This window comes from Gossypium hirsutum, chromosome A01, assembly GCF_007990345.1.
Source record: "Gossypium hirsutum isolate 1008001.06 chromosome A01, Gossypium_hirsutum_v2.1, whole genome shotgun sequence".
Lineage (NCBI taxonomy): Eukaryota > Viridiplantae > Streptophyta > Magnoliopsida > Malvales > Malvaceae > Gossypium > Gossypium hirsutum.
The window spans coordinates 2,952,228-2,978,012 of NC_053424.1; the positions used below are offsets into that span (position 1 = coordinate 2,952,228).

The 25,785-nt window shown below is 28.9% G+C and overlaps 3 protein-coding genes across 4 annotated transcripts; 1 reads left to right on the top strand and 2 right to left on the bottom strand.

The window, feature by feature from the left end:
- The first annotated feature begins 3,684 nt into the window (after positions 1-3,684).
- On the top strand, positions 3,685-7,809 carry LOC121203742 (photosystem II 10 kDa polypeptide, chloroplastic). 2 transcript variants are annotated; one of them, XM_041074194.1, is made up of 5 exons: positions 3,685-3,894; positions 4,565-4,623; positions 6,354-6,409; positions 7,497-7,554; positions 7,636-7,809. In XM_041074194.1, the coding sequence occupies exons 1-5, from the start codon at positions 3,726-3,728 to the stop codon at positions 7,669-7,671; spliced, it is 378 nt and encodes a 125-aa protein (XP_040930128.1). In that variant the 5' UTR covers positions 3,685-3,725; the 3' UTR covers positions 7,672-7,809. The 2 variants fall into 2 exon arrangements, with proteins under 2 accessions (XP_040930128.1, XP_040930125.1); XM_041074191.1 differs by having other exon boundaries at positions 7,502-7,554.
- Positions 7,764-14,629, bottom strand: LOC121203737 (DNA repair protein recA homolog 1, chloroplastic). The gene is made up of 13 exons (XM_041074186.1): positions 14,181-14,629; positions 13,404-13,495; positions 13,098-13,173; positions 11,642-11,704; positions 11,401-11,530; positions 11,168-11,253; positions 10,556-10,681; positions 10,234-10,338; positions 10,074-10,130; positions 9,602-9,664; positions 9,444-9,520; positions 9,009-9,081; positions 7,764-8,179 (listed from the first exon to the last, which is right to left on the bottom strand). Exons 1-13 carry the CDS (start codon positions 14,388-14,390, stop codon positions 8,075-8,077), a joined length of 1,263 nt encoding a protein of 420 aa, XP_040930120.1. The 5' UTR covers positions 14,391-14,629; the 3' UTR covers positions 7,764-8,074.
- Positions 14,630-16,101: 1,472 nt separating this feature from the next.
- On the bottom strand, positions 16,102-21,426 carry LOC121203746 (NAC domain-containing protein 21/22). The gene is made up of 3 exons (XM_041074200.1): positions 21,045-21,426; positions 17,803-18,077; positions 16,102-16,786 (listed from the first exon to the last, which is right to left on the bottom strand). The coding sequence occupies exons 1-3, from the start codon at positions 21,211-21,213 to the stop codon at positions 16,292-16,294; spliced, it is 939 nt and encodes a 312-aa protein (XP_040930134.1). The 5' UTR covers positions 21,214-21,426; the 3' UTR covers positions 16,102-16,291.
- Positions 21,427-25,785: the final 4,359 nt, after the last annotated feature.

The window sequence follows — 25,785 nt, forward strand, 5'->3', positions numbered from 1 at the left end:
TAACCCAAACAACCATTCTATTTTTCTTATGCTGAAATTCTATGAATGTTATACACAATCTAAAGAACTGACTCAAAGTGTAAGTTGTGAACTCAAACTTTGAGAGAAGTTGCAATTGACTGCTATTTTAGCCTAGATGATCCTTGAACGCACAAGGCGCTTCAAATTGTATAAGTCAATCATTCTTGAAGCTTTCCCTCTATCCCAATACTCGGTGGTTGAACTAAGCAAGAGAGAGACACATTTTCAATATTGCGATGAATAAAAATACAATTAGAAAGCGCTTTTCTCTTAGGAAATGAGTGCTACTCATATACTTCAGTGATATAATATTCATTTGCATCAAATTGTCAAACCACTACTCAAATCCTAAACGACGAGAAAAAATTAAAAAAGGGGATAGTATTTAGTACATTAATAGAGTATTATTTTTATTCTAATTTATAAAAAAATTGACATGTATTTTTTTTAATATATTATTATTTATCGGATTTTTGCTTGGTTAGATTATTTCTAAATAATTTTAAAAACTTATTTCATTTTATCTTGATGATGTATCTAAATATGAACACAAAATCAACTTTTGATTCAAAATTCCAAATAAAGTCAAATAATTTTTTATTAGTATTAATTAAATTAAATTTTCTCTATTTTTTAATATTTTTATTTTTAATGAAGCTAAACTAAATCAACTGAACTGAAAATTAATAGTCTGCTCAAATTGATTACTGATCTGATTTTAGAAAGAAGAAAAATAAAAAAAATCTAAAATTAATTTGAATTGTATTTTTTTTTTGTTTTTATTTTGATGTATTTGGATAGTTTAGTTTTTAGTTTATAAGTTAAAACAATTGTATTTATTTGACTAGGAGATTTTCATTTATATATAAAAATAAATATTTTATATTTAGATTGGTGAAAATAACTTAATAATGGTAAAAAGTTATATTGGGGTAATTTGGATTAATTTGGTCATGTTTGTGGCTCCATTTGACTTCGGTTCATTTTGTTTTAAAAAAATCATAATATTACATAGTAATATAAATATTTTCAAATCTTTCTGAATTGAATTGTTATCACCCTTAATGAGTAAACTTGTTCGAGGGTCAAATTATTTGTCCAAACAATAAACTAGTTAGAAAATATTTGAGGTAAAGTGAAAAATTGAAAAATAAGGTAAGAGAACGTGTTGAGGCATTTTTCCACCGGTGCCTGGGTTTTTCATGTGTTTGGTTGATGAGAAATGAGCATGATTGATGAGAAGTAAATATAAATTTAAAAACTTTAAAAAAATAAATATAGAGATTTGAAAGATTTTTAAATTCTATTATATAATTTTTAGAATTAAAAGTAAAATGACAACTTCTGTAAACAATGAAGGGGTAAAATTATTGAATTTTTTATATTTAAGATTAAATTAATAGAATGTGTAAATATTGGAGGGCTAAATTTGTTATTATGCCGATAAAAAAAGCCCACGTTAGACTATCTGTCACTAAATTTACAACAAAAGTGACTAAAATATTTAATTTCAAAAAGTTGAGTGACTAAATCAAAAAATTAATAGTTAGGCGACCAAAATAGAACGAACTAAATAATTGGGTGACTACAAATTTCATCAATTGACATTCTCTTACATACACGGATCTGATTAGTATTAATCTTATCAAGAAAGACAAGCCAAATAAAGAGGCGTAACTTTATCCTAACTAACTAAATGCTTATGAGAGCGCTCTGCAGTGTCATCCAAAGAAAATTCCTATTTATTCGGTCTAATTGATTATTAACCAAAACAAGTAATAGAATTGTCTTTGTCGTGTCAAATGAAATTATAGATGTTATTAATTTAATCAGAGTACATCTCCCAGCTGGTGAAAGTAATTTACCTTTCCAATAGCTCAGTTTCTTAATAATTTTACCAACACTACGTGCATAAGTCTCTTTCGTTATCCAACTATGAATAATTGATACGCTATGATACATTCCTAAATCATTAGAAAGAGGGATACCACAAACAGCACTTAAGGTGACTTGGCATGTACCTATGCCTAGGTGACTAGGAAAGTTTCATATGATGTGTGTTGAGTACTCAAATGGCATGTACTAAAAGTATAAGCATTGGTAATTATTTGTACATATATATGCTTACATAATGAGCATATTAGGAGTTGAATGTATTAAATATTGGTAAGTGCTTGAAATTGGTTATTCTTGTACTAAGTGTATGTTCATTAAGTTTGGAGGTGATTGGTATGCGTTTTTAGTGTTTCTAATTTGGTTTTTGGGTCGAGTTTAATATGAGGTGATGATCAATTAGGTACCAACACAGGGTAGTTAGAGGGAAAATTTTAACTTGAAGAATCCATGTTCGATATCCTTATTTTAGGTATCAGTACCCAGTTGAGCAAAATACCAAATTATATAGTACATGGACTTATACATAGGCCCTTGAACAGGACTATTGCCCTGTTTCGAGCCTGTTTGACCTTATGAGTAGACTTAATTATGAGTCGGGTCATTCGTCCAAATTTGAAGGCCTGCTCAAAAATGGGAGGGTTTGAGCAAAAATATAAGCATGAAAAATGGGTTTGGACAAAAAAAAGGTCCATTTAGAAAATGAGCCGAGCCTCGGGGAAAACCTTTTTTGCCCGGCCTGGCTCAAATTTGACAAAAAAATTTATGTTGTTGTTTGTTGTTGTTTACTGCTGTTATGTTGCTTTTTTGTTACTGTTATGTTATTGTTTTGCTACCATTTCGTTTTTATATTGCTTCTATTTTGTTGTTATTATTTGAATATTGTATAATTTTTATTTTATTGTTAATTTTACCACTATTTTAGAGGTATTTGCTTGTTAAGTTACAATTATGTTAGTGTTATTTGAGTATAAATATATATTTTTATATTTTTCTAATTTGTTGGGAAATATTTATTTTAATGTTTTTAGTCTATCTGATGTATTATATTTTTTAAAATTTATTTTTATAGAAAAATAATCTAAAAAAATTAATGTGGGTAGGCCGGTCCAGGCTCTAGTTTAGTATTTTTATTCGGGTCAGACTTGAGCAAAAGTTTAGGCTCATTTTTTTAGCCAGACCTGGACTTAATTTTTTGCATTGACCCAGTCCAAATCCGACCCAACTCATGATCAACTCTACTTACGAGATCTATAATTGGTCTTAACACCTCCAAACACCTAAAAATTAATTTTAAAATATTTCAAAATAATTTTAAAATCCTATAATTGATTTTTATTTATTTTTCATAATTTTATAGAAATGTTATAAATCTTAATTCCTTAATTCAAATATTATATGAACAATATTCAAATAATTCGACAATATAAGGCGACATCTCACATTCAAATCTATTATCTAAATTTAGCTATCACACTATTGAGTTAATTAAGAATAATAAAAAATGAAAAGTTGAATAAGATTGATTATAACTAAAGCTGCATAAATTGATTGGTGGGGTATTAGGATAAACCTTCAGGATTCTTCCGTTGTTTTGGAGAACAATAGAAGATTCAAAAGTGATCATTAGTCTGACCAAAGGATGCATTATTACATAAATTAATGCCAAAAAGTATTTCCACGTGTCAGCATGACAATCACTTTCTAGTATCTTCATATTATAAATATAATAATAATTATCAAATAGTATAAAATAATAATCCCATTTAGGCCAAAGCATTTCCAGCTACTAAAATAAGTAAGAAAAAAAAATGGCTGCCTCAGTTATGGCTTCGTCTTCTTCAATAAGGCTTAAACCTAATGTCAATGTCGATAAATCAGGTGGTAGCAGAGGCGTCCCTTCCCTTGCTAGGGTTCCGTCTTCTTTCAAGGTTGAATCTGGTAGTGGCAAGAAGAAGATCAAGACCGATAGCCCTTACGGTAATTGCTTACATTTTGTTTTTTGAAAGTAGGTTTTCGATTGGTAAATTTTGATTATAGAATTTGAATTTTTTTATGAACAAATTTGCACTGTTATTGATGATTCGTTAGCATTGTGAAATCGCATGATCCGATTTTTGTTTTGTTCTTTTGTATATTTGAAAAAGTATTTGTCATCATTCCTTAAATTTTGTTTGTTTTGAAAACTCTACTGATAGTTCGAGTGCGATTCCAAATTCGAAGATTGGCATATTATTCGGCTCAATCAAAATTAATTTTTAAGCTCCGGCTCTACTAACGAGTTAATCAAGCTTGTTTATCATTGTACTCAAAGATCGAATTTGAACTCCATTAGCTTGGTTTGAAGATAAAAATTTTGAATAAGTTCACAAGATATCATGCTTGAATTCATGCTTGAATTCGGTTTGATCAATAATTTAAACTATTTAAATTTCAGCTTCATTATTACTGAATTAAATTCAAATTACTTTTTATGTTAAATATGAATCACTTTGTGAATATTAGTGTCGTATTTACTCTTTTATTTTATAGAAAAATTATATATTTTGGTATAAAAGAATTGTCGATAATTTTAAAAAAAAGTGTAAAAATATTATATTCTTATTTTTTTAAATGATTTAATTATAAATTTTAATAATGAATTTTGCAGGAATTAATGGTGGCTTGAACTTAAAGGATGGTGTTGATGCTTCTGGAAGAAGGGCTAAGGTTGGTACTGTCATGAGGAATTAATTCGATATCAATTTAATTAGAGAATTTTTTAAAAATTAATTTTAAAAATAAATATCATTGTGGTATTTATCTTTTATTTTTATATAAAATATTTAAATAAAACAAATATATATGATTAATAAAATATTAATAATTGAATTTAAAATTAATAAAAATTTATTAATAAATTCTTTATTAGTTATTAAATAAATAAATTATATAAATGTACTTTTAATATAAATTTTTGTGATATAATTTATTTTATTTTATTTATTGTTTTAAAATTTATCTATCCACATGCTCAAGGTGAAATCAAAAATTTCTTTTAAGAAGTTGAAATTAAATTTTAATTTTTATAGAAATAAAAATATAATTTTATTATTTTAATAACTCATATTTATATTATATGTAAAGAGTTGAATTTAATTTTTATATTTTTAAAGAGTCAGAGTATAATTTTATTTTTATTAATTTAAAATTTTAAAAAATTTAAATAAAAAATTTTTATTTGAGGGGGTCGGGCAAGTGTCAAACTCCTAGTTTTGCTCTTTTTGCCCAATTCATATAGGTTAAACGTTGGACAGAAACTTGAATTCAGCTTGATTTTATTATCTACAAATTCAAATTAAATAATAAAAATATTTTATTATTTATATTAAATAGATCGATATTTAAAATAAAAAATTTCTATTCACGATTTCATCTAACAAACTAATTTCTCATGCACAAAACATTATTCGTAATATTTTATTTATTCCTTTTAATATAATTTATTGAATATCAATTAAAGACGTGTGAATTATAATTACTATTTTTATCATTCTTTTGGGTTTAAAAAACAACATTATTAAATAGTTTCATGAATAAAGTGTAATTAGTAGATTAATCATTTTGTACAGATAATGAATTTCAGTGTAATTTATTTAATACTTAGAGCTAGTTTGGCAATACTTTTGAAAAGTGCTTTTAAAAAGTGTTGTGAAAAAGTACTTTTGAAAAGTGCTTTTGAAAAATTTAATTTAAAATTTAAGTGTTTAGCATTATTATTAAAAAGTGTTGTTGAGAAATAAAATGTCAATTTTAAATATATTATTATCAAGTAATAAATATATATTTAAATAATATTTAAATTAGTTAATATTATTATATTTTAGTAAGAATATAAAAAAATATTATAATTTTTTGTTAATATTTTAATATATAAAATATAAATTTTAAATATTTTTAAGTAATAAATATTAATTATTTATAAAATTTAATTAGAATATGTAATCTATATTTTAAATATTTAAATATAATTATTAAATATTTGTAATTATTATTTTAAAAATATATATATTTTTATTTTTAATTAATGATTTTAACACATTTGTAATTAAGTATCAATAAAAAAAGGAGAAGGACTCTGTTATTGGAGGGGTGAAAAAGTATTGCTTTTGGGAAAGAAAAAGTTAAAAATTTAAGTCAAAAGCAGCTTGTTCTGCACAGCTTTTCTTCCAGAAATGCTTTTAGAGCCAGAAGTACTTTTGAAAAACAATACAGAGCTGACCTTTAACCTATTTATAAAAATCATAAAAGTGATTCCTTGCATTACACTTAATTCAATGATTATGAATTACATATAAAATTCAATAATTTGTTGACTTTTCTATAATTAATTTGCATTTATGTATAGCTATATATTTGTAAAAGAGATTGGCAAATTTAAACTTTGAGAATTTATGTAGGGAAAGGGTGTCTATCAATTTGTCGACAAATATGGTGCTAATGTCGATGGGTACAGGTATGACAGCTATATTTCCCTTTTATTTCAATCATTATATAATTCTGTATTACATATATTATTCTTTTCACCTCACATCCCTCTTAAATTTCAATTGAATAATAAAATTGTTTTAATATTTCTCTATTATTTAATATATGAAAGATAAAAATTGAGATGCTAATTTAAATATAGATCAAATTCAAGTTTGACTATGATTTGTTTAAATATATAAATCAAATTGAGACTCAATTTTAACTTATAAGAATTTGGCTCGATTTTATTTAATTGTAATTTATTTATTTTTAAATAATTTTATTATAAATTTTAATTATATTTATTTTATTTGACACAATGTTTAGAATTATTTTTTTCAACTTATAAATAGGAGGATAATTTACTTCAATACATTTAAATTTATGTCTTCTTGTATAGACAATAATACTCATATCAATCGAGTTGAGACTCTATCGACATTTAATTATAATTTATAAATAGCAATCACACATCACAAACTCAATTTTTATTGTGTAAATTATACACGCACATACATGCATACGTGTATATAGATAATACATTAGATAGGATGTATATGTGCTTGCAAAGTCTTCGATCATGACTCATAAGTGTTAGGTAGAGGGTTGGCCCCCAAAATGATAAATTTTGAGTTTAGTCCTTGTAATGATGATATTTCATTTTTAACCCTTAAAAGATTCTCTTGGTTTTGCCCTTGTGAGTTGGTGGCACAAGTTATACCAACCAGGGGTATGGCCTGCTCCTTGATCCCTCCTAAAAATAAAAATTTGTTGGTTTAGTCCTTTTCAAATTACACAATTTTAAGTTAATTCAATGATAAAATTAAAGTTTGAGCCCTCTAATATGGAAAGTTATAGTTTAATCCCTCAAAATTTGTGAAGTTTCATGTAAAAAATGATAAAATTACATTTTAGCTCTCCAAAAAATTTATAATTCAAATTCACCCCTCCAAAACATTATGGTTTTGCCCCTGATACCAACTCGAGGAAAAAAAGATTGTTATAAAATAAAATTTTAAATTAAATAAATAATATGCATATGCATGATTATCGTTTTTCCCTGATGATTGAAGTGCAGCCCCATATACGACCCCAACGACTGGTCTCCCAGCGGTGATGTTTATACCGGTGGTACGATTCTTATTAAACTTTGACCTAATCTGACAATGAACTTCAACAATCAGGACTGAAGTTATATAAACGATGTTGCAGGGACTACAGGATTGGCAATATGGGCAGTTACCCTAGCCGGAATTCTCGCCGCAGGAGCTCTTTTGGTTTACAACACAAGTGCTTTGGCACAGTAGATAAATATATTTCTATTAGTGATACTTGTATTATAGTCTCCAAGATGTAATTATGTTCTAATCAAAATAACTTAAGCAACAAGTTAGTTTTGCGTGTCTATATGTTGAATGTTTTGGCTTTGCAAAAATTAATTTGGTAATGTTAATAAGATTAAACAACAAATTAAAACCAAATCAAAAAGTTACTGTCTCGCCAATTCATAATCAGAACACACATACCTTCCTTCTGAAAGGCATGAAAACTCTCTGTTTTGGGCCTAATGCACGATGGCGAAACTAAATTCCGAGTACCTTTGCAGTTGATTGCCAAGGCCTTGTGGTAAAGACCAGTTAGTTCAATCCCATCATACCTCCTCATAAATATCTTCATCTTGGGAAGGAAATGACAAGCTCTTCACATGAGTTGAGCTCAAATGTTCGGTTCCATCCGCGATCATAGACCGAGCTATCTGCATTATACCAATAAAATATATGGTTACTTTGTTAAGAACAGATAAAAGAACTGTTCTTAGCATTCAATCATAAATGCTGATAAAATATATGGTTACTTTGTTAAGAACAGATAAAAGAACTGTTCTTAGCATTCAATCATAAATGCTGATCAAAAGAGAAACACTACAAGATCAATTGGGTCTCGAATCAGAGTACACGTGTTGAACTTGAAAACCAACCTGATTAACTTGAACCCAAATGCAACCCAATTGGATTTGACCATTAAAACCCAAAGTGAACATGAAATGATCCAAACCTGAAGGGACTAGAATACAAAATGATCCGAACCTGTATTGGCCCGACATGAAAATCGAGCTTCAAAACCAAATAACCCTAACTCAAAATTAACCCAAACCTAAAATGACAAACTGAAAAATTGACCCAAATATTTTAAAACCCAAATTAGTCCGATCTAGACCAACACAATCCACCCATTTGACAGGTCTAATCATACATAATGTATTGACATGCATATGGCATTTGGAGGGTCACATTCTCAAACCTAAATCTAGGTGTGGGTCAGACTCAGACACAGATACTTCAGACAAATAGAAAAACGGTGGCGTAGAAAAAGAAACCAGAACAGAAAATTAAGATAAGGGGTTATTATATACTATACTATCTTCTAAATTTTTGGGGGCTAGCTTAGCATGTTCCTCCTCAACTGATCATACAACAAAAGCAAGAACAGTTTGGAGCTTCATGCATCATCAGTTGATTAAAGTGGACTAGGTTTCAATTTAATAGCACAATATGAAATATATATGTAGGGTTGAAGTACTGAACCTTCTCGATTTCGTCACGTAGAACAGGGTTGTCTCTCAAGTATTGTAATGCTCTATCTCTGCCTTGCCCCAGCCTTTACAAAAATATAGAAAAACAAAACCATAGTAAGTCTAACTTCTATATCTCCTGACACATCGAATAACATTTACGCTGCTAGTTCAAGCAAAACGAGTCTATGCAAAACTGTGAAATAAATGAACAGAAGCCATCATCAAGAGATTATTACTGTACAGAACACAACGGTTAGTAATCTATGAGCAAAAATGTAGTAATTAGTAACTACACTACTGCCTAAATTAAAAAAGTTAATATCTGTATAAGTTACCAAGTCTAATTCTTAATAATCAGTTTTTGAAATTATAAACAAGAAAACAAATAAAAAGATCTAAATTTGTCTTAGAAGTTTAGGTAGTAAAGACAAGCTTGAAAGCAAACCTATGGTCACCATAGCTGTACCAAGAGCCCTTCTTTGTGACAACATCCATCATTTCAGCACAATCTAAAATGCATCCCTGTAGGCTTTTTCAATGTCAAAATGAAGAGAAAAAGTCTGCAAACTTGGATGAATGTAAATATTTGATTGCATTACTTACCAATTTGCTTACTCCCTCTCCGAATATGATTTCAAATTCTGCTTGCTTGTATGGCCTTGAGACCTGCAACAACAACCAATTTGGTGACACATTTTCACCAGATATATTCGGTGCTATCACGTCACCCTGGATGAGTTGACCTCTATTCTAACGGTACATTTATGTCAAATCTATAAGATTGAAAAGCATCAGATTTTATTGTTTAAGTTCCTTTCTTTTTCCTTTTTTTTGGGGGACATTTCCATCATATCTTCCCATTTATTTGGGATGAAAGAACTTCAGAATCTCACTCGAATATTGCAATGAGAGTTGGTACCATGAGGCAACATGGGTCAAGCCTAAGATGCCTGAAAGCATTTCTAATGGTCTTTTGGCATGCATTATCGTTTTTAGCTTTAAGACTAACAAGAAGAATGAAGTGAAAGTCATGTCTCCCATTGTCATCAAATTTGCTGATATAATTCTTATTTACCTTACTCTTCTGCACTCTTACACGAACACGAAGCCCAATGTCCTCATCACCTTTAACCTACAATAATATGAATTATGTACTAGTAATGATAATATATTAAGTGAAAAAATGGAAAAAAATGTAGTGGAAAATCAAGTAGCTACTGTGCTAATGTGCTTACAGACTTTATCTTCCCAGTAGGACGTATTTCAAGACGAACTGAGGCAAAGAACTTTAATGCAATTCCTCCACTAGTCACTTCTGGGTTCCCGTAATATACTCCAATCTTTCAAAATCAGAAGCAATACTGTCAATTGGTAGAAGGGAAGGGAAAAAAAGGAAACAGAAAAAGAACATTGAAATCATGTTGATCTAATAGAGAAACATAGAGATATGTAAAGGATGTGCCTAAAATAGTTTGAATTGGACACATTGATGCCCTGTATATTACAACTGCAATTGCTTTTACTTCATCTATAAACAAGAAGACAACTTCAAAGTACCTTATATCTTATTTGATTAAGAAAAATTAGAGTACAACCAGCTTTAGAAGCATTTCCTGACATCTTACGTAAAGCCTGACTCATCAGACGTGCTTGCAATCCCATTTGCTGCATCCCGATTTCACCCTATGTCATAAAATGCAACAAGAAAGAGCTTAGACATGGCAAAAGCATACAACAAGAAAAAGAAAAGAAAAAGAGGTATACAAAAGGGGAAGAGAAGAAAAGAACAGATACGTCAAATACTAATTCTTAAAGTTTATAACAAAAATCACAGTTTAGGATAAAACACCAAAGTGACAATTGTTCTTGAGTTCTTTTTAAGATGCTCCATTGTTAGCTAGGCGTTAGCCTCACATTCGAGTCTGTATTTTCCATTTGTTACATTACTTAATTGGTACATATCCTTATGTTCAATCAAGTCATGGATTCATAGAAGAGGCAAAAAATTTTAAAATAAAGAAAGACATGTCCTGGTTTAGATACCCTTTCAATTGAAACTGATGGACTAAAAGGATTTTGTGGGGACAACTATTGTAGCTTTCTGACTAGAAAGACTCAATAAACCATAGGAATGAAATGTAATTTACTTTCAAGAGTAAAGAAGCATACTTCGATCTCTGCCCGTGGAGTGAGAGCTGATACTGAATCAACACAAATTAAATCTACGGCACCAGATCTGCACATACGATCCGCAACTGAAACATAACAACTTTATCAGTCTTATTTGTTGAGCTTACAGAAACAGCAAAATTTTCAAAAGCATCACATGTGCTGCATCAGTTACGGCCTTCCTCAACCGTGACCACTTTCACAACTGCATAAAAAGGGACTTGATGAATTACTTTCTAATGCCATTTCCCCATTATCCGGCTGGCACACAATCAAATTCTCGACATCTACTCCCAATGCTTTTGAATATGCTGGATCAAAAGCATGCTCTGCATCAACAAGCATTGCGTTGCCACCAAGCTTCTGCATAATTAACATAAAAACAATGCATATAGTATTTCACTTCATTGACCTTTTCGTAGCATAATAAATCAGAAACCAAACCGCCTAAGAAAAGGGAAGGAAGCTATCAACCTGCACTTCAGCAATGGCATGGAGTGCTAGGGTAGTTTTTCCACTACTTTCTGGTCCATATACCTGCCAAGTGAAACAGCAGATATTATGATGCCACTCAAAGCAGGTTTGGGTATAATATTGAAATTAAAACATGGAGTCTAATGTCATTAAATACCAAACCTGGAAAAATTGAGAAGCATAGTGGTATTAAAGGAAACAAATTTAGAACCATGATTTACTAAAGCATATGTTCATTGGTTTCCTATGAGAATAGAATGATGTTTATGTCGTAGAAATTTTGTTTCCAAAATGTTTTATCATCACGATAATATGATTTAATTTTTCAGACATCATAGTCACAACTGAGTCACCAGTTTCTTCCATATCCTATATTAAAGTCCAATCACCAATTGTACCAGGCAGATGAGTCCAAAACTCTCAAATCTACCACATGATCCATTGTTAATTAAGTTGTAGGTCTGTGATGTGAGTAGAAACACAAAGAAATCTAATCATACAAGCTTTGAAAGAAAATACGACCAACTTTAAGGCTACCAATGTGTGAGGCATACCCATGAAATCATGTGGAATCAAGGGTTACTTGTCAACAAGGGTTGCATCACAGTGGTTCTCGGCTAGATAGTTAAACTTTTGGTTTCAATGTAATACACTAGCAGAAAACAACTCCTAAAATATTGCAAAAATTTCCTTAGAAATATATTCTTTATTTTTCAAGTCTCAACTCTTAAAAGTTTTCCACTTATTCTTTTTAAGCTTTTACTCTCTGAACTAATTCCCTAATTTGCACCAGAATTGGCCGTTTTGTTGCTTCGACCACAATCCTTAATTTCGGTTGTCCTAAGCACTGGGCCTTTATGAGAGTAATTAGCAAATCACCAAACAAAATTCATAAGGCGAGTGAATATGAAGGACATGTTTGAATATCAATTTCCACTTCAATACACGTGCAATATGGATTCACTAGGAAAAATGAAAAGTTGCAGCAACATGCTTACGGCTTAAGGGCCATTGCTTCCATGAAATAAGGTGAAGATAAGAAACTTGCAGGAGTAATGTCTAAACATAGTTTGCCAGTTATCATTCTATCTATTACTTTCTTAATGAGGATGTGTTAACAATTCTTTCACTGCATCTTGTTTATTAATTTTTTTCAAATCAAGTAATAACACCGTGAATGACACTTTAGGATCAGTTTTTTGGATACAGGAAGTAGGAGCAGCAAACATTCAAAGTATGAGGACAGATTGCTTCCTTTTTCAGTTACACTGTTTCCAAGCCCTAATTCATAATCTCTACATATAGACCAATTACAAAGTTACCATTTTTCCTCTCCACCATCATCAAAAGGAAACTAGCATATCCAAATAGCATAGCCAGATAATGTTCATTCAAATAATTATTTTGATTCAAATTCATGGAGAAAAGGAATGATGTAGAAAGAGAAAATCAATACCTCCACAATTCTTCCTTTGGGAAGGCCACCACCTAAGGCTAAATCTAGCGTCAAACAACCACTCGGAAAAGTTTCACTGAAATGGATTAAGTTTTACCAAATGAAGTCAGGCTAAACACAATTCCAGTTAAAATTCTATAACTAAATGCCTCTTAGAATCTCAACATAATACTTACACCCATAGCAGGGACAACTTTTTTCCGTCTAAACAAGAAAGGAACAAAATCCAAATTCCACATATCAAAGTAAATCAATAAGAATATCCTTAAATAAAACAACAATGTTATGGTAAGTTTGAAAACATACACCAATGCTCCACCAGCACTCCCCAATCTTGTAACACTTCCTTTTCCAAATGAACTATTTATATCATTCATTGCAGCCTCCAATGCTTTTTGCTGGAATGAAAAGGAAAGAAAAGGAATCAAGCATATAAAATTATGCATTCAAATAAAACCAATCTCGATTAACATATTCTGACAAAACTAAACAAACGGGAAGGCAGTATACCCAAAACCAAATTCATCAAGAACAGGGTAGGCGATTACTTTTATTCTTGCATTTTGCATTGTAAAATTCATTATAAAGCCAAAGCAGATGGTAGAGAACCAAAATCATAATCGACATAGCAATGAACAAATGACTAAAACAAAAATACAAGTGGTAGTAAGTGTCGAATGCAGCTATGTTCCAACAAAGATATCCTCTCTTTTTTATTCCTAATTTTCATATATTCAGAGGATCATATCTCAGAAATGGCTAGTATAGGAAAAATGAAAATCCATTAACATAGTACAAAGTGCTCTATATGAAAGTAAACTATAGCTTACCATCCAAAGTTTTTACTGAAGTTTCAATTTTTAAAAGCAGAAAACAAACCAAGTTAGCAAATGAAACAAACCCAAACCGCAGAATTGCAAGTAAGTTTCAAATGGGGCATTTTTTTTCTTGCTAAGCCAAGCAAAAAGAAAAAAAAGAAAAACCCACAAAAATGAATAGCTCTAAATTACCAAACTCTTCGAAGTGAGCTTTCAAAGCAATCCCAGAACCATAGCAATGAAAAAATGGAGGAAAACGAGTTACCCGGTCGAGGAAACGGGAATCAGGGTCCGGTGAGAGAGCACCATTAACTTTAGGTTCGAATTCACAGAGAACTTTCCTGGGTGGTTTCTTGGCCGCCGCTAAGCGGAAGTGGGATGAAGTGAGAAGCGGGCGTCTTTGGAAATGGGTTTGGAGAGGCAAAGAGTGATGGTGGAGTTTCAGTTTCGAGGAGAAAACTAAAGAAGAATCCATGCAATTAAAATTTGCTCACAAAGTACAGTTCGAAAGCTTGAAGAATCAGCAGCTACGGCTTCTTCTGCTGCTGCTGCTGCTCTTGCTTTCAAGAACTATTAACTATTTACAGTAAAAAAAAATTAGTTTTATTTTTCTGCCTCTTCCACAGTCGAGATTTTCAATTTTTTTCGACGTTTAAGCTAAGGTTTTTGATATGCAACGGCACCAACAGAGCTAGACTGTCTATTAGGTCTCGGTTTCGAGACGAGCGCTGGGGAAAAAACATTTTGGATAAATTCTTCTAGTAGTCCCTATACTTTGCAAAAGTTAGGGATTTAGTTCATGCACTTTTAGTTCCTGTCTTTTTGGATTTTGAAATTTTAATCCTTACGTAAACAGTAGAAATTTCAATTACTAGCCTTGTAATATGTGTACAATTGTAGATTTAGTTCATCCATATTCTCTAATTGGATCATCCCAAGTCCTTGCACTTTTCGAATTTTAAAATTTTAATCTTAACTCAAATGACATTCGTTAATCCATTAACTGGACTTTTAGTAAGCAAAATGTGAAAGCTGACATGGCATTACACATATAAATAATATGTTTACTGCATCAGATTTTGAAAACAGTATAACCTAATGAATTTAACAATTATCATTTAGTGATGACTAAAATTTTAAAATTCGAAAAGTAAAAGGATTAAAAAGACCAAATAAAAGTAAAATTATTAAATCCACAACTTTTATAAAGCGCAAGGACTAGTAACAGAATTTAACCAAAATTTTTCCAAAATCTAACCCGATGTTGATTTTAAAAGGTTTAATTTTAGTTTTTAGTCCCTCTACTATGCTGAAATTTGAATTTATATTTCACACTTTTATAATATTATTAGAAGATTTTATTAACAACTCTGTTAGTTGCTACGGTTAAAGTGGTGGCCTTAGATTTTAAAAATAGTCTCAACCATCCCTAAGATATTTAAATTTGTAGCTAATTGCATCTACGCATAGTTATCGTGTGACTAAATATAAGTATGATAATAAATCGAAGATCTGGAATTTCTATAAAATTCGAATATGAATATGCAAAACTTGAATTAACTAAATTATTCAGCCGATATTTGAATATGCTAAATGTTTTTATAAAAAGATTTTTAAAATAAAAAAAAAAAATTAAAGAAGTGGGTAATGAATTTCGATATTCAAATCTAAATTATTCAAAAAAAGGAAAATGATGTCAGATAATAGATATTTGTAGATTTATATTTGTATCTGCCCCGAATCATCTACGCATAATAATAGATATTCTTATATTAAAATTTATCACACTCACTTTCATATTTTCTTTTTATGATCTTTCATGTCAGACCCCCTTAAAAATGACGAGTTGTTGTTTTAGCCCCTTGAAAATTTTAAAATTATTTAATGACAAAAATACACTCTGATCCCCTAAAGATGGATTTTTTTTAGTATAAAATAACAAGCATATAAAAGATAAAATTGTATTTTGACCCCTTCAAAATTTTATAATTTAATTTTGACCTCTCCTAAAGTAAACTCTTGGCTTCATCATTATGTGACTATCTCTCCCAATAATCTTATCTTCGAGATTAGAACTCATATTTTCTTATTAGGAGTGCAAAACAATTATACCCGACATTTATCGACAAAATATAAAAATATTTATAAAACTAATCCAATTTTGCACTAATTTAAATTCACCCCTCTTCCACAACCCTATATTTGATTCAAATAAACTTTGATTGTTACAATTTTCCACTTTAGGATCATCACATATCTTAACTAAAAGGTTGAAAGGAAGTGGGGCAAATAATTTATGATACCCCAAATTAGTATAATGTGTTTTTTTTTTACAAACAATTTTTTTTTTGTTCTAAAACCCTAATGACAATATAATTAATAATTAATTCCAAATGTAGGACAATCCCAAATTCCAGACAAGTAGCTTTGGTCTGAACTAATTCCTTCATCAAAGCTTGTCGATTCCTTGACATTAAGATAAGTATCCAGCTGTGTCAGATTGTTCAATACAGCTTTGATCACCATTTTGTCTCGTGGGAATGAATCTAAACATGAAGTTATGTCGTTAGTGGCTGGCTTCATTTGTTGTTGTTGTTGATGATCGACCGATGATGATGATGTTAGGGTTTCAGTTGGCATGTTCGGTTGCATGTCGACTTTGAAACTGTTCGGATCGGTTTGAGATAGAACGGAGAAGCAGGGCACTTGCTCGTCGGAGTTCAGTCCGGTTTGATCGGAGATTAGGTAAGGATCCGTCAACGGTGGGAGAGACGAAGAGCTTGTGTCGTCCAAACAGGTTTTTCCCATGCTAGAAGGTTTGGTAATGGTGTCTCTTGTTTTATGAAAAACTCGACATAAGACCCAATCTTCCTACATATGTTTTGAAATATAAGAGAATGTGAGTTTAATAAGTTAAAGGGTGTTGGAAATTTTAAAACTATATATATATATAAATAAAGGAAAGACAAAATCAAATTAAAAAAAATTAGACTGGCATATTAAAATTAAAAAAATAATAATAATCGGCTATGGATAAAAGAAAATCACATAGAGATCTGACTTTTGTCATCAGTCATATTATTATTATTATTATTATTATTATTATTATTATTATTATTATTATTATAGTGCAACATGTCCAAAGATTCATGCAAAAATCCAAGGGATTTTTTAAAATTGTAAAATAAAATAAAAAACTCGAAAGCAACCCTAATTAGTATATTTGATATGATCTGATAGTAAATTATTTTTTAATATTTAATATTTCATTTTAATTTTTTATTACGGGATATATATCACCTTTCAAACTTGCTTGTAGTGTTTAAAATATTGGCAAATAATTTTATATTTTTCAGGTAAAATATGTTATTAAGTTTTTTTTTAAAATTTAGAAATTAGTCCATATATTTTTATTTTCAAGATTTTAGTCTTTTTATTTTTTAGATTTCAAAAATCAAGTCTAATTGTTAACCCCTTTAAGTTTTTTTTTTGTTAAATTTGTTGCTATGGTATTTTGAAATTTAAAAAAAATTATTCACTCGGTAGCAATTTAACTAAAAAAATGGTATTATAATAAATCTGAATTTAACAAAAGAATTTACTTTTTCTTAAATCTAAAAAGTAGAAGGACTAAATTTTAAATTTACAAAAAAGTATAAATACTTATAGCATATTTTAACTAATTTTTAATAAGGAAAGAGGTAGAGATGTTTAGAGATCAAACCCAAAATTTAATACCAATCAAGATTATTTTAAGAAAAATGCTTTATCATTACACCACAAACTCGATTAACTTTTTTCAAGAAATCATCAATTCAATTTAATAAAATTTTAAAACTTATCAAACCCGAAACCCTAAACCGAAAATGTGTAAGTAAAGAATGTACCTTGAGAGTGGAAAGGTTTGGAGGAGAAAGGGTGCCATCAAGCCTGAATTCATGCATGACCCAATCGGACTTTGTACCTTTAGGTGCCCTGCCATTGTAGAACACCAAGGTTTTCCTCATTCCTACCACCATGCCTTTGCTATGGATTGCCCTATCTTTCCCCGTTGCCTTCCAATACCCACTGCATGTTGCCCTATTTGTCCTCAGCCCCGTTGCATATTTCCTGTCTCTTTTGCTGTAAAAATACCATTCTTTGCCTCCCACTCCAGCCGTTTCTGCCATACATTTCCCAATTCTCATAAATATATTCATTTATTTTAATTAAAAAAAACCCTCGTACACTTTTTGTACATTGAATTGATGTCACGGGTCAACAGTATACTAAATTTAATTTCGAAAAATAATTAAAAACTCATATTCCTTTTATAAATTAAGAAATATTACTGTAAGGATTATTTTTATTTTTTATATATTTTTAAGTAAAATTTATAAAAATCAATTTAAACCCCAAATAAATATAAAATGATACTCTTATATGATAGGACCACATACAATAATCTTCAAAACCTAATCAACTTTACAATTTTAAACACATCATCATTTGATTTTGTACATATATTTTTTATATAAAAAGGAAATGAGTTGTCAAACCCTAATGTAAAGATATATATATTGTATGAATCAACTATGGTAAACCCTAATATAAATATATAGTTAGGTTGATCCAAATAGCTATTAACAAATACTTGTAAAACAAGGCCAATATTACATTTTTATTTGTATATAATTTTGATGGTCAGCTTTATATTTTCTAATGTGTATAAAAAAATATTTGTAGCTAGACTTGCATGCATCACATGGATATATATATATATACATATGCCTTATATAAACTAATATATTTGACTTTCTATTTTGATCTTTGTAATTATATGCAATAATGCTTGGTCATATATCTTTGAAGTCACTTATGGGTTTTGATTAATAATAATTTTGAAAGTTGAATAAATCATATATATATTTCATAAACTAATTTTATTTTTTTATTTGTTGAACTTAAAAATTTTATTTAGTTATATAGAGAAATTATTTTATGAACTTTTCCCACCATATCATTTATGGTCATTTTTTAATTATTTAACGATATTTTAATAATTTATTCCATGTCATCAATACATAATTGTGATAATTTTTTTACTCTTGAATCCTCAAAGTTTGAAATCTAATTTTGAACTCTAAATCCTGAACTTTAAACCTCGTAACTTGAATCATAAACCACAAACTCAAACCCTGAATCTTAAACGTAATACTCCAAACCCAAATAAAAATTAAGTTTAAGGTTTCAAGTTTTGAATCAAGTTTGGGGTTTAGAGTATTGGGTTTAGATTTCAAGTTTCAGGGTAAAGAAAAACAAAAATTATGTATCAATAACATGAAAAATTTTGTTGAAATGTCTAAATAATTAAAAAGGAACTATGAATGATATGGTGGTAAGGATTCATAAAATAATTTATCGGTCATAATCCCATTGGTCAAGTTGAAAAAATAATATTTTTGGGGGGTTAGTTGAAAAATAAATATGTTTTTAGGATAAGTATGATGATCATATAAAATCTCAAAAAAAAAATTATAATGATGTTGAAATTAGGGTTGATAACCACGTGGCAGTCCAAATTTAGAAGCATCAAAAAGTTTGTTCACTAACCAGCTAGCTGTGACCTAAAATAGGTGACCCAATCAAATAATTTTGCAGTTGAAAGGTCAATTTCTGTCTCTTAATATAGAATTATTGAAGATAACAATTGTAATTTTCCAAAAAGACAAAAGGATAAGTTGCTTTGCTTACACGTGTGGTATGTGCGAAATGTGAAAGTTTGAATATTTAGAATTAAAAAAGAAAAATAATAATAATTTCCACCATATTTATATTTATAAAATAAAATAATTATTAATATTTAATTCTATATATGCACATCATAAAAAATAATTTAAATAAATTAAATAAAAATTACAATTATTTTGATAGTTTATTGGATTTGGTGTGTGAATATAAGAAGTGATCCAATTCCTTGAAAAACCTTTAGATGACTTTTTTTTTATTTTTTTTCAAAATTTTAATTAATTAATTATCTCAATCACTTTCACAGCTTTTAGTTGGGACAATGCCAAGACTGTCAATTTCATTAAAAAGAAGTAGAATATGAAATTGTTGGATTATATTATTAAAATTAAAATAAAATTAATGACTTGAATTATTATAATTTATATATAATAAATTTTTTATTTAATATATAAAAATTAATTATTGAAGTTATAAAATACTAAAAGAATTTCATTAACAAAACACTTTGAAATAACAATCTAATATTTCAGTACCTATCAATATGGATTTATAGATAATATTCAATTTTCAGGTCACATACATACCAACCACACCACTTTTCAAATTCAATTATATATATATTTCAATGTATTTATTAGAACGAGTTTAGTAACTAATTATTTGTATTTTGTAGATCTATTAAAGGAGTAGATGTTGGTTATGAGTTTTAAAATTGTTCTATACCTAAGGTAAGGGTTGATCCTCAATCACTGATTAAGGTAGGAGAGACCATTATAATCTCGCCTAATACTCGTGGATTTTTCTTTAAATCATATTCTAAAATGAAAAACTAATATTTTAAAATTAAAATATGAAAATTAGAGTTGAGAGAAGAGTTTAATTATCATAGAATATCAAATTATTACTCAAAATTCGTACTTAAATTCACATTTTTTTTATTGTTATAATAATGATATGAGCAGAGCTAAACTTCAATCCGAATTAGAAAAAAAATTCATGAATTAAATGTGGAAAATGCTGAAAAAGGACATTATTAATAGGAAATATCTTTCAATATTATCCAAAATATTTATTTATTTATTTTCTCTAGAGAATATTAAACACTTCCCCACCACAAAAGCAGAAAAGATTCACATAAAATGTATCTTTATATGTGTGTGTATATATATATATATCCATTTATAGCCGATCCAGTTGCTATCATCTTTCCATATATCAAATTATGCAAACAAAAACACAATTCCTCAAGAACAAAAAGCAAAGATCAGAAACCCAGAAAAACATACGAATTGGTTCATCGTTTCATGCAGTTACGTGTTATCTCGGATATAGTTTTTTTTTTTTTATCGAATTTAAAACCCAGAATTTGTAGGTTAAATAAAAAGAAGAAGAAGCTTACCAGGAATATCCCATGGCTCACACTTGTTGAGGTCAACTTCGATCATGAGTTGCAAAGTATCAGCAGAAGCCACCTTCTTCATCAAATAATCACAAACCAGTTCTTCATCTTTAGGGTGGAACCTGAAACCAGGTGGTAACTTGGCTTCCACCAAGCTTATGTTACTCATTTTTTTTATGAAAAAAAAAGGATTTTTGATTTAATTTAAGACAAGAAAGTGATGAGAAACAAGTGTTTGCATCCCAAAATTGGAACACTGTGTTTTTTTTTTTGGAGATGAAAATATATCTCTTATAGTTATGGAGAAGGCAAAGAAGAAAAGAAGAGGGGGAATAAATAAAGAGGGCAGGGGGACGGGGGGTTGTTTTATTGAAGTCAACTTGGTAAAAATAAAATGGACCCTAATGCGTATAGCACATATATAGGTTTTATTTATTTTTAAATATTTATATATTTTAAAGAAGGTTAAAATATGTCATAAGTTTTTATATTCTTTGTAAATTTAAAATTTAGTCCTTATATTTTTATTTCTAGGAATTTATCCTTTTACTTTTTCATATTTCAAAATTCAAGTTCAACTGTAACACTGTTAAAATTATTTTGTAAATTCAAGTTCATTACAACGTTATTTTTCTAGTTATATACCTACCTAGTGAGTTTTTTTTTTCAAAGTGTCACACCAAAAAAATTAACAAAAAATCAATAATGTCAACAGTTGGACTTGAAATTTAAAATCTAATAAATAAAGAGACTAAATTCTTGAAAATAAAAATAAGGGACTATATTCCAAATTACACGTATAGTCATTTTTGTTTACATTAGGTTACATTTTGATCACTTATATTTGAAATATTACGTTTTAGTCACTTAAATTATCGTGTTATAACATTTTAGTTACTGAGCTGTTAATTTCTGTTAATGGTGAAACAATAAGCTAATGTGACACGTTAAAACATCATTTCAAACAAAAAATTTAGGTTAAATTATATAATCGATCCCCATATTTTTTCGTTTTGACCAATTTTTTTTCTTTTATGTTCTTTAAACTTTTTTTTTTCATTCTCTTTTGTTTTCTCCTCTGTTTTCTTACCTTCTCCATTTCTTTTAACATATTAGGAAATCAAATTGGCAGTGAAGAAAGAAGTAGGAAGTCCAGAGCCATCATTGCCTATAACCAAAACTCATAAATTCATACTATGCTTCTTTCTTCATTGCCAATTCGACTTCTTGATATGTTAAAAGAAATGGAGAATGTAAGAAAATAGAGGGAGAAACAAAAGAGAATGGAAAACAATGAAAAAAAAAAGTTAAAAGAACATAAAAGAAAAAAATTAAATTGCTCAATTTGAAAAAATATAGGGATCAATTATATAATTTAACCTAAATTTTTTGTTTGAAATGATTATTTAATGTGCCACGTCAGCTTACTGTTATACCATTAATGACAATTAACGGCTCAGTGACTAAAATGTTACAACACGATAACGTAAGAAACTAAAATGTAACCTAAGGTAAACAAAAGTGACCATAGATGTAGTTTACCGTATAATAAATAGGCTAAAATTTGATTGAATATTATTGACATTTTCCTTAATCAATAAGTTAATTCGGCTTAAGCTTTGCTACAAGTACAGCCGAGCCAAGCCTTGATAAAGATTTTTATATTACTAATTAATATTTTAAAAGTGATAATGAAATATATTTAAGTATTTAAAAATGAAAACAAAATAAATTTTTAATATTTTAATAATGAAAAAGGGTGGATTGAGCTTAGGGTGGGTGCATACGCTTTTCTAAAGAAGTAAACGATTAGTCATAAAATGTGATTCATTCTCATGGATGAGAATTGAACATCCAAATTATAATTAAAGAATGAGGCAAGTAAATAGAGGTGTTCGTGGGCCGGGTCCAACCAAAATATTAGACCCGTTTGCTAGGCCCGGGCTCGACCCAACTTGCCCATATTAAAATTTTTATATAATTGTTAAATATATATAATACATCAAAAATACTAAAAATATTAAAATAAATATTTCCCCACAAATTTAAAAAAAATGTATACTTAAATAACACTAAAATAAATGCAACTTAACATGCAAATGCCTCTAAAATAATAACAAAATTAATAATAAAATAAGTATTCTATAATATCTAAATAACAACAACAAAATAGTGAAATAGTAGTAAAATAGGGAGAAAATAACAAAAAAATAGCATTTTTTTCATTAATTTTGTGAATTCGAGCTGGGCTCGAGCTAAAATACTTTACCCGAGACTTGACCCGTTTTTTAAATGGATTTTTTTTATCCAAGCCTACTTTTCAAGCTTATATTTTTACTCAAATTCTTTTACTTTCTAAGTAGACCTTCAAGCGAGGCCATATCCCATGAATAGTTCTATAAGTAATCATCATATCATATTTCATGATTATTTTTATTGCGTTAACTTTTTAATTTGAATGTATTTTTGGGTTATGAACTTGAAAATCATTCATAGTGTTGATAGACTTACTTGAATTTATGGACTTTCCCATTTTAGGGTGGACCCAAAGCTTAATTGGATGCTAAGATTTTGTTTTTATAGGCTCTAAAAGATATTTTTTTCCTTAACTGTGATATTAATAATGAAACAAGTAAATGTTTGCTTGACTATTTTAAAATTATTAATTATGCTTTAATGTTTTTTTAATATAAATGTCTCAAGGAATCCCATGTGATAGCTTGACGGTCAAGAGAGTTCATTGTCTTAGATATGACTTAGGTTCAAGTTATGCTAATTGTGTTTGTTGTTTAGAGTTTATCTTATTATTGTATTTCGCCAAATATATATTTATAGTATCTGTTTTTTTATACAATGTTTAAAACTATCTATAAGTTCCCTTTCTAATATTTAAATAGGAGAATAATACGTTTTAACATATACGACCCCACATCTTCCTGTACTTATAACACTACCAAATGATTAATATGATGTAAAGTAAATTGGTGACGTGGTGATACATAATCCAAGCAACCATATGATTAATATGATAAGAATGATGTACCTAATAGTTTCTCCACAGTTTTGGTACACTTACAATTTTTTCGGGGAAGGGGATGAGTTACGAATCCAAATTATAGGTGTCGAAATAGAGCATCTTTACCATTCATTCAATTGGGTTGTTGGCATATTCTCCACGGTTGTTGCAATATTTACAGAATTTGATAGGTATGAATATTGTTGTCAATGCAGAAGTACGTAAGTTTGAATATGCTAAAACACATTATCCTCTTATTTATGAATTAGGGAGAGATTATAAGTAATTTTACACATCATATCAAAAAAACAAATATAATCATAATCTATAATAATATTACAAAATACCTCACCCTTAAAATTCAACCTTAAAACCCATCCATCCATATTGTTTTAATGTATTTTAGCATATCATAATTAATTTCCTCCACATGAAATAACTGACCCAAACCTATACACCCTAAACCCAAAATTTGGCCCCTAAGTGGACGTACATGAATGGTCGACACAAGTAAATGACGTTTTAAAATGAACCACATTCAAATCCAAAGCATGGTACTTACAAAGACTGAAAGCAACAGTCATTCATTGATCCATGGATAAGTTAAAAGCAAATGCAAGACTTATCAACAATCTCAGTCAAAATTCAAGTCCTTAACGAACTCTTCCACCAATAATTTTATGATTTGTGACTATCATTTCACTTTTAAAGCCAAAAACCCCCAATCAAATTGGGTATCAAAAAACTTGAAAGTGAATGCATGCTTTGTACTTTCCTGAACAAATTAAGTAAATTTCATAATAGGTAGTTTTAGATGTTAATGGCCATATTCCAAGTTTGACTCAACTTCTTTTAGTTTACTTTCATTACATTGTACTTTGCATCTGGATAAAGATGTTTTGTCTGCGGAAGTTGTGGATTTAATCTCTATATTTTAATTTAATCTTCATGTTATAACTATTAAGTTCTGTTATTTCCAATTATGATGCCGTAAATATATTATCATATGTATACTATTATGCTAACTTGTTATTTTCACATATTATTCACTAAAAATCTAGTTTAATTAAGATGGTCATTTATATCATTATTGAAATTGCAAAAATTGAAAAATATATATGAACTAAAAATTTTAAAATTCAAAAAGTATAAAGACTAAATCCATAAATTTTGCAAAGTAAAAGGACTAATAGCATAACTTAACCTAATACTTTTAGAGACTGCCTATTGAGTCAGTGATAAGAAATTTAATGTTTTTTAAACAAAGTTTTAAGTTCGAATCATATTAATAAATAAAACGATACTAAAAAAGCTCCACCTTATAATTTAAAGGTCTGATTGACTTAAATTCAAATTTTATCGAGATCGTATATCGAAAAAAATATTTGTCTGAAAATGGAAACAATTGGAATATTGTGGAAAATTCTAATGGCGGAAGGAACAAGACAGCAACTCAAATAAGACAGGTGTTTAAAAGGACAAAAGATTGGGCAAACTATAGCAGGTGTCGTGAGGCCAAAGGGGTCACTTATTTATAAAGCAAAATGCAAATGACTGTTTATGCCTACTTGCTTATTTCATAACCCCCCCCCCCAAAAAAAAAATTGTAAATTTGTCAACTACTCCACCAATCAAATTAGGCAAAGTTTCTTAAATTATATTATGTCAACATTAGCCATGATAGATACAATTATAGGAGAAAAAAATAACTAAAATATAATTAAA